The 9,899-nt window shown below is 46.1% G+C and overlaps 1 protein-coding gene across 2 annotated transcripts in view; it reads right to left on the reverse strand.

Moving 5' to 3' along the window:
- Positions 1-8,962, reverse strand: part of FARP1 (FERM, ARH/RhoGEF and pleckstrin domain protein 1) — a 237,348-nt gene extending 228,386 nt beyond the window's left edge. Inside the window, exons 1-2 of one of the 2 annotated variants that reach the window (XM_023218037.3) lie at positions 8,923-8,962; positions 8,619-8,812 (exon numbers count right to left, since the gene is read on the reverse strand). In XM_023218037.3, coding sequence (XP_023073805.2) covers positions 8,619-8,789 — 171 coding nt within the window. In that variant the 5' untranslated portion in view covers positions 8,790-8,812; positions 8,923-8,962. Of the gene's footprint in view, positions 1-8,618; positions 8,818-8,922 lie in introns of those variants that run through there. The other variant, XM_031934974.1, reaches the window with a different exon arrangement.
- Between the last annotated feature and the right edge of the window lie 937 nt (positions 8,963-9,899).

Raw genomic sequence — 9,899 nt, forward strand, 5'->3', positions numbered from 1 at the left:
AAAGTTACAAAGTGCTAACAGCTTTGAGAATTGCCCTTTTACATGATCATTCTATCTACAGAAGAGAAATCCCAAACTGATTAAGTCATTCTGTGTCTGTCTTATGAGTTAAAATCATTATCTCCAACTCAAACGCTCACAGTGATAGAAGACAGCAAATAACTGAACGTTCAGACATGGCAGACAGTTTTTACAAATCAGTCCATTTACTATGTGCAATGTTTTTATACTCACATTCTAACACAAGAACATCCAGTTGGCTGAGCGCTTCCTTCAAATGAACCCGCAGAGCCCATATTGAGAAGACCTGCCCCAGAGGATCTTGAAATCCTATGTCTACCTTAAAACCATTCATTTAGTCTATGGTAAAGGGACGCATGGTTCACCCAGAACATCCTGACTCCAGGAAAATGGAAAAGTTTTGAAGCTAAGAAAATAGAGGAGATCAATAAATCAGCAAAGCAAAAATGCACGTAAAATTTCTGAGCTCAAAGGGCAACCCCCTCAATTTTAAAGTTGATTAAACTGAAGCTCACAGAAGCTGCAGGTAAGTCCACGAAAAGGCACTAAACGAGCTTGGCAGAAATGGAGGTTTCACGGCAACTGTCCAAGTGGTGCTGGGTTCTTATAGACCTTCCTAAAGCCACCTGGGACTCAGCTTTGGCTTAGGTAATGACTGTCCCCTCCAAAGAAAGCCCCAGTTTGATGTGAGACTGCAGACAGCTGTGGTCTAAGAGGAACGACTCCATCTGACACAAGCACATGATTTTTTTATTCTCAAGGGCTTTCATTCGCCTTCTTTTCTCCCATTGATCCAGCCAACAGCTCTACATTGAAAGCAGGGCCTCAATTCTGTGAAAGAACAAGCAGGAAACTAAAGTTCAGGGTGAAAGGAAGGAAGAGAACCTAATTTCATGAGAACCAAATATGTGTTCTCTGCAAGGTGTTTTTGCAGAAGATCTCATTAGAGCCGCACCTGGGCCTCAAGTGGTAGGTATTGTCCACGTGTAGAGATAAGATGGCCAGCCACTCAGGCAGAGCCTCACAGGTAGGAAGTGAGGCGGCCCGGACCCAGGGCCTGCATTTCCCCTTAACCCCTCTGTTTCTTATCATTGAGAATATTGTTTCCATTTAAAAGAGAAAAAAAAGCAGCTTTTCAAACTTCCTACATTTTCTCAGATTACGGCCCACTTTAAAGTCAGATTCAGACACTCTCAATTAGTTTATTCTTTTTATTCGGTTCTGATGTTTTTTTCAGGGAGAAAATAGCAAACAGCTGTTAAAGAATTACTGCAAGCATATCAGAGCTGCAGAATTGACTTTGATCACAAGGGTCTTAACTACAGCTGAAAGGGGTGCACACAAACATTTCAGACCAGCACTTAAATTCTACTCTTGGCCCCTGAGACGCCAGAAAGGAAAGCTAACAGTATTTAGCTAAAATGATTTATGAAAAAATTTTTTTTCCTCTATTAAAATAGCCAAAATAGCCTTTAAATTTAATCTCATGGGGCTAGACTCAGACAAGCACCATTTATCACTCCAAATTAAATAAAACACAGAAATGACCATGTGAAGCAAAGTAGCCTTAAATTCTGTTTCCGAAACTTGGCAAATAAAGGGAGCCAAAAGCAACAGTGATAAGAAAAAAAGAAATGCTGACTTCTTTTTTAAAGCTGGGTGAACATGCTAAGTTCCCTCTGCTTGCTCTAGTTCAAAGTGCAGCTGCGTACGGCGGCAAAAGCAGTTCTGGGCACACACGCCTCCCTGCAGGTCTGAAAGGGCCAATTAAATTTTATTTGGGTCTATCCTCCTCCTCTCCTCCTCCACCACCTCCACGTCTTACGTGTGAAGCATTTGGGGCAAAAGAAGAAAATTAAGTAGTCCTGGGATCTAAACACCTTCCTTCCATTATCATTACAATGAGACCAGAGGGACAGCCCCACTGCCAGGGAGGGACCCCATGCCAGGAGAGTCAGAACTGCAACACTTACAGAAAAGACAGACCCTGCCCCCTCAAGACCTTTTGTTAAATGTGCATTTCACCTCTTTTGGGGGAGAAAAATAGAAAAAAAAAACTTTTTTCAGCTTACAAAAAGGGTACATTCCCTAAGATGAGTGAAAAAAAAGTTAAGAAGGAAAACAGGCCGGGCACAGTGGCTCATGCCTGTAATCACAGCACTTTAGGAGGCCAATGCAGGAGGATCACTTCAGTCCAGGAGTTTGAGACCAGCCTGGGCAACATAGCGAGACCTCTGTCTCTACAAAAAGTAAAAAATTTAGTTACATGTGGTGATGCGTGTCTGTAGTCTCAGCAACTAGGGGGGCTGTGGTGGAAGGCCTGCTGAGCCCAGAAGGTCAAGGCTGCAGTGAGCCAGGATTGCTCCACTGCACTCCAGCCTGGGTGACAGGGAAGACTCTGTCTCAAAAAAATGAAAATAAATTGGGAAACAAAATTCATTAGAAATAAAAAAAGATGTGGCTGTGTGCAGTGGCTCTTGCCTGTCATCCGAATACTTCGGGAGGCCAAATGGGAGGACTGCTTGACCAGGAGTTCCAGACTGGACAACATAGCGAGACCTCGTCTCTACAAACAAAAATAAAAATAAAATTAGCCCAGTGTGCTGGCATGCACCTGTGGTCCCAGCTACTAGGGAAGCTAAGCCAGGAGCGCTGCTTATGTCCAGGAGTTTGAGGCTGCAGTGAGCTATGACTGTGCCACTGCACTCCAGCCCGGGTGACAGAGCAAGATCTTGTCTCAAGAAAACAACTTTTTAATAAATAAATATAGACAAAGAGAAAATGAACACACTCCCACAAAGGCACAGTTGCTACCAGTGAGCACAAGGCCAGCCCCTGACACCAACTGCAGGGCCACAAAGAGGAAACCCTGAGCTTTCTGGAAAGACAAACATCGGCTCTGTCCCTTTTTCTGAGATGGAGCTTATGAAGTCAGCGCTAGAATCTGTCACCAGTGGAGACCTTACCCTGAACCAGAGCTCTCGGAGAATAAGCTCCCTATTGATCTCAAATCTAGGTTTCAGTGAAAATTGAAGGAATGAAAGAAATGTTACATTTCAAAAGGTGTAATACTGAAACGAAATCAATGTTTAATCAAGTATGGACTGAATTTGTAACACTCCTCATTGGGTCTCCAAGATAGCACAGGCGATTCTGACACCAGGGAAGAACCTATGTGGTCTTTTGTGATATACAAACTCATTACTTTTCTCAAAAACTTTAAGTCTTCTCTGATTTCAACTTAAACTTGAGTTTTCTACTAATAATGTATTATCAAGAAAATATTTGATTTCTTTCCATCTTCCATTTGCCATGGTCAAACAGCATGGAGTTCAGCCCTATGAGGTTAAGCAGTGAGTTTTATGGAAACAGCCACCCCATACGCACATAAGGCCAGTCACGACATTTCCCGAGGCCCGCAACTGGCATGTGACATGTAAATTGTGGCATGCTGCTTCACTCTCATCACACAGCTTTCTTCAGCACTTAGTAGGCACACGGTACCCACTGTGTCTAATCAGGTTTTGAGGGCCTTAGGGTTTGCTCTAAGGTTAAAAATCTCTTTCCTCAAAGATTTTACCATCTGTCTGGAAAATTCACAACTACAGTCACAAAAAGTTAATTCGTCAAGAAGGATGGCAACACAGGGTCCTCACTTCCAAAGAAGGAAAGGGGTTGGGAGCAGCCTTTAACATCATCTGGCCCCAGTGCCTAATTTTGCAGATTAAAAAACTGAGTCCCTGCACCAGGAATAATGAGTGCGAGGGGCAAGATTAGACACCATGATTCAAAGTCTGATTGGAGGGGAGCTGTCGGCACTGTCGGGAGAGAAGGCTGGCCTGCAGCACGAGTCTGGGAGAGGCCCGGTAGCTGGTGGGATTTTGATCAACGTGTTCAGGGTGAGGAAGGGGTGGGTTTTTAGAAAGTGGTGAGAAGAGCGCAGCATGGGAGGCAGAGGAAGTCCGCGAATCTCACAAAGGAGGTGGCTTAGTGCCCAGAAGATGGGTAAGTTGAGGGTCCCGTGGGCCGAACTCCAATCCCAGCGCCACTTGACGCTGTGAAAACACGAGGAAGGGACTCAGAAGCTCTTCCCACTTGCTCTTTCCCTTGTTATGCTAGGACAGCACCAACTCTCGTATAGTTAAATGACCGAGCAGAACTGTGACCAGTCAGTTTCATGCACAGGCACTGTTGCGGCATAGGATATGATGATGAACAAGAACGAGAGGCCTTGCCCCCCAAGAAGTGGCCACTCGACCTGCAAGGGGCCAATACTAAGCAGGTAACCAATAAGAGGGTGTTCTGGCATGAGAAGCTAATGCAGAAGACAAACAGCCAAGGATTGTGCTTGAGAAGAACAATGGGAGCTGCCCAGGCACCTCCCAGTGTACAGGGCCCCTCCACGCAGGTTCATTGCTCTCTCCCAGGCTCCCCGAGCTAAGAAGCCCACACTTGATCCTCAGGCAAAGGATGAATCCTACCTAAGTCTCAGGAGCTACAAAAGCTCGAGTACGGCAGTGACAAGACAGGAACACGAGAAAGTTACAAGGATCATTTCCTGCAATGATGGTTGTCAGCGCCGAGTTCCCTCTGCCACAACTAACTCCTGCCCCTGCTCTCATGGGGGGCTTCTGGGCTTCTGCCACCGTCCACCCGCCTGCAACTGGCCACTCCCTCTAACCCTTCGACAGGCACTAGGTGTCTTTTTTTGTCACCTGTGAGCATCTTCCCCAAGCGTTTTTTACCAGGGCTGCTCAAAAGAAGCAAAAAATAAAACTAAAACAATAAAAATGGCTGTGTCTTATTTCCTCTGCTCTTCCTATAGAAACACTGCTAATGAAAATACATAAACTGAAGGAACACTTGGAGAGGAAACCATCTGCTTCATCCTACTAATGTCAGTGGGAACAGTGTTTGTTTACTAGCAGGGTCATGAGGAGGGGACACAGAAAACCTTCCCAGGAACCATCAGGGAAATGGTCTGGGCGGGCATAGGGGCACCTTCTTAACCCTTTCAGATGCCCAAGAGTCACTCTGTTTCATAACCTCTGGTTGGAAGAGAAAGCTACATATATCATAAACCACAGGCTGAAGCTTATTTGCACAGTTTTCCACATAAAGATGATAAAACACCATGCAATTTACTATAAATACTGCGCTTGAACTTTCCACTCCGCAGAGGAAATACCTAAAAAGACCGTCCAAGTTCAACCGCAAAGGTGCTTGTGGAACCAGCTACGGAACAGAAAAGATCTTGGAGCTAACTGCCAAAGCCTTCCAAAAGGTAGCGCACTTTAATAGTCATTGTTTTTGGGTACAAAGAAGGACGCAGACCCCATGGAGAAGATGGTGTGGTTCTTTGTGCCAGGAAGCGTTTAGGGGATTTGCATTTTAAACGACTGCTTTACCTACAAATCCATATTTTAAAACAAAATTAATAAGCAAAGGCCCAGGAAATTCAACCCCCAGGGAAAGACACCAGTCATCCCCAAAGGAAACTGCAGGGACTTCTGGCCACGCGCCCAGCTCAGCTGCGTGGCGAATGCAACTGAGCCATGAGAAGTTCTTCACTTAGGACACTCCGTCAAAGGACGTTTCCAGGGTCAGACACTTGGCCTGGAATTCCCAGCAAAAAGTTCCACAGCAAGGTTTTAAAGCAAGACCAGGGGGCTGAGTCTCTCACAATCCCGTAGTTACCTTCCTCCCAATCCCTGATGACTGAGCCAGCACAGCCAATGCCTTCCAGATGCCGCTGGCCTGGCTGTGGCTGCTCTTAAAGAGCACGAGGTAGTGACTCAGAATTAGCTCCACCAACAACAATGATGATATATGACTTTCTATAGCCAGTTAAGGAATATATCTGTTGCCCAGAGGCTAAGAGAAACATTCTGACCAAACTAGAAAAATTAAAATATGGCCAGGCATGATGGCTCACACCTGTAATCCCAGCACTTTGGGAGGCTGAGGCAGGCAGATCACAAGGTCAGGAGATCAAGAGCATCCTGGCCAACATGGTGAAACCCCATCTCTACTAAAAATACAAAAATTGGCTGGGTGTGGTGGCACACATCTGTAATCCCAGTTACCTGGGAGGCTGAGGCAGGAGAATGGCTTAAACCCAGGAGGAGGAGATTGCAGTGAGCTGAGATCGCACCACTGCACTTCAGCCTGGAGAGAGAGCAAGACTCCGTCTCAAAAAAAAAAGAAAAAGAAAAATATGAATGGAGGAGACATGTGAAAACAAACAATGGCATTAATTCTACTTGTAAAAGAAACTCACTCTAACAGTGAGTAAACATTTAATTAGCACCTACTATACGCCAGGTGCCATGCTAAATGCTGGGGATATAGACAGAACGGGCAGGCAGTTGGAAGTGCACATCATTACTACTAATCCTGTGTTTAGTTAAGCTCTTACTACATGTCAAGAATTGTTCCAAACACTTTGTCACCTCTTTTTTTATTCTCATATAGCACAGAGTTTATTATTAGCCTCATTTTATCAATACAGACAGGTTAAATAACTTGTTTACGCTGCACAACTATCAGTAGGAGACGCTGGGATTTGAACTCAGGCTCCCTCATGCATCCGATAGGTGTATGAGTAAAGACGTCTGCAGTAAGGAAGAAAAAGCCCTGTCCACTGCCTGAGAGAGTAGGCATCCAGGTGAAACTGATAGGGCTTATAAGAATGCATAGAAGTTTATCAGAGAGCATGAGAAAGGTTCCTTCCAGACAAAGGGCTTATAAATGCAAAGCATAAGCCATCAGAAATTATGAAGAAAAATAATTTTAAAAGATAAAAACACACTTGTATTACTACTTCTTGGGCAGGGAGTTCACAGATAGGTGCTAAATAGTAGCTAGGAATGGAGTCTTGACTTACTTTGGTTTCAAGAAGAACTGAAGGTGAGTGCAGCCCAATGATCCCTGGAGTGAGTGCACACAAGAGCAGCATGTGCCAGTTCCACAGTCCAACCCACTCAGCAGAACACCATGTAATAGAATGTGCTGCTAGAAACCTGGGCTCTGAAGTCCTTCACAGTACTGAATAGGAAACACTGAAACCAAACACCTCACTGAACCAGCCTGACAACAAACACAAAAAAGTGGGTGAGGTGGCACACATATGGACCACATGTGCCAGGAGGCCCAGTTCTAACCAGACGGCAGGGGCTCTCCTCAACAAAGTCTATGATTTTAGGAGACTAGCAATAGCTTTGTTCACCAAAATACAAAGCTGTCCCAAGTCCTTGAAAGACACAAATTCCACAAGAAAATCAGAAAACACAAAGGTGGTTTGCACTGTGCAATAAATTGGTGGTTTTAAGCATAGCCATTCTGAGTTTATCTTTTCCTGAGACGTTTAATGTTAGTTCATATGCTCTGAGCGATGTTCTTTGAAATAAATATAATTTGCTGACTCATATCCCATAAATGATTAAATGACTGGTTACCAACATTAATGCCGGCTATTAAATTCCAGCCCCTCTAGCCAACAGGAATGACACACAGACCGTCTCCACGTTAAAAACAGGTGTGTTCCCTGAGTTTCTTGATAAGTTGGCTGCTTGGAATTCAAGAGTTATTTTCCTCCCCCACAAACAATATTAGACGTGGTAGTTGATACTCAAGACAGAAAACCCAAAACACTAGATCCGAGGTGTGCTTACAGTTCTCCGGACTGAGCCCATGAGAAGGAGTGGGCCGGCCGCTTAGCCAGCCACAGTCCCACTTCCTCTCCTGCGGGGAGTAAGATGTGCAGCAGCTGCAGGAAGCAGGCGGCAGCAGGAGCGATCTGAGAAGGAGGCTGGGAGAGGCGAGGCTGGGAGAGGCGAGGCTGGGAGAGGCCAGGCTGGGAGAGGCCAGGCAGGGGCTCAGAGAAGAACAGAAGTGAGTAGTGCCAGGGGCTCCAGCGGCTCCAGCTGCTGAGGCGCCCAGGCTGCAGGCTCCTCCCGTGACAGCTCCGGGCCTCAGGCTGCTCTGTCCAGGGCCCTGGGGTGGCAGGGCCTCCCCATCTCTAGGGCTGCCATATGGTAGGCTCGGAAGGAGGCTTTTCGATACTCCCACACCCACCCCGTGGGGTGGCATCCACAGGCTCTCCTGATTCCCTCACATGAAAACACACGTGGCTCTTCAATGATGTTCTCAGGATTGTTCTTGCCAGTGACTTGAGTTCGAGAGCCCCCCGGCCACAAACACACGCACAAGCACCAATGTGACAGAGGAATTGCCTATGACTAGTAAATTAAACTGGGATCCAGCCACAAGACCACTCTTCCCTCCAGTTACATATATATACATAACGTATACACACGCACTTACATTACATATGTATTTGAATGGAAGGTCACAGTAAAATTCAAGTGCCGAGGCCACTGACATCACTAGAGGGCAGTTCATGCATAAATCTAGACACTGGAGAGCTCAAAACCAGAATGGGTCAGCGGGGCCATGAGGGGACGGGGAGGGAGGTGCTGAACACGCAAGCCCTCCGGCCGCCTCACGTCACTGGCCATGGGAATGAGCCGAACCTCCCCACACCAAAGGCTGCCCCCCACCACATTCCTGGGTTCACAGATAAGCCCCCAACTTACTGGAACCTCAAATGCCTCCTGGGTGTCATCCAGCATCTGGATTTTGATGGACACGAGTTTTCCTGAAGGCGTTGGGGGCGGCTTCTGTCCACGTTCCAAGGTACTGATCCCCGAATTTTCCGGGGCCCCCAGTCGTGATCCTGGGGTTGGCCTCTGCTCTATTTCTCCCATGATGAAAGTGGCTTAGAGAATATCTGCAGGAAGCAGTGAGAAAGAAAAACACATCAGAACAGGAGACTCACTGATACCACCCAAGCTGTGTGCCACCTTCTCCCCTTTGTCACGGGAATTTCCCTGAACCCACCCAGGTGGTCAGGGGGCTCCATCCCCTGCACAGGAATCCCATACGGGGAGGCGTCGGTTCACTCACAAAGTCACCTTTAAGCACTCATGGCATGCAAATACTTTTTGCATACTTTATTCTTTGGAATAATTTTGCATATTGTTGCATATTTTATTCCTTTCTCGTTTTACAGTCTGTTCTTAATTATTCAGTGTCTACAACGAGCTAGGCTAAGCACTACTTTTTACACATTGAAGTCTGGTGGGAAGATGATAAACAGTGCCTCAGCCATATCATTAGCATCCATTAATTACCTTTTATGGACACAGTCACAAGCTAAGTACTGTGGGTATTCTAAAGATAAACAGGTAAAACACGCAATGCAGAGCTTGGGCTTGTAATCTGGTTGAGGAAATAGACATACACTTACAGACATATATTCACAAAGACAGAGGCAACAGAAAGTAGGATCATTTTTCTTGGTTTCTAGTGTCTATTTCTATTACAATAACCACCTAATAATTTCTTTCTTTCCAGCCACCCACCCCACCAACTATTCCCCCTTTCCCGAGAAGCCATTCTACACACTATACTATAGTATCAACAAAGTTATTTTCCTAAAAACAACCATCTTTCCTCCCCAGATAGTCTACTCTTGTCTAATGACACCCCCAGCTTCTCCCTCCCCTCTTGCTGTCTCTATCTGGCTCCAGGTCTCCACATGCGTGGCTCGCTGTGGCTGAGTGCTTTGCCCTCTTTCTTCACCTGGATACTTCTACCATTGCTTTAAAACTCAGTTCAAATGTCACATCCCGGCCAGGCGTGGTGGCTCACACCTGTAATCCCAGCACTTTGGGAGGCCAAGGTGGGTGAATCACCTGAGGTCAGGAGTTCGAGACCAGCCTGGCCAACATGGTGAAACCCTGCCTCTACTAAAAATTCAAAAATTAGCCGGGTGCCGTGGCGTGTACCTGTAGTCCCGGCTACTCGGGAGGCTA

Source organism: Piliocolobus tephrosceles, chromosome X (genome assembly GCF_002776525.5).
Source record: "Piliocolobus tephrosceles isolate RC106 chromosome X, ASM277652v3, whole genome shotgun sequence".
Taxonomy (NCBI): Eukaryota; Metazoa; Chordata; class Mammalia; order Primates; family Cercopithecidae; genus Piliocolobus; species Piliocolobus tephrosceles.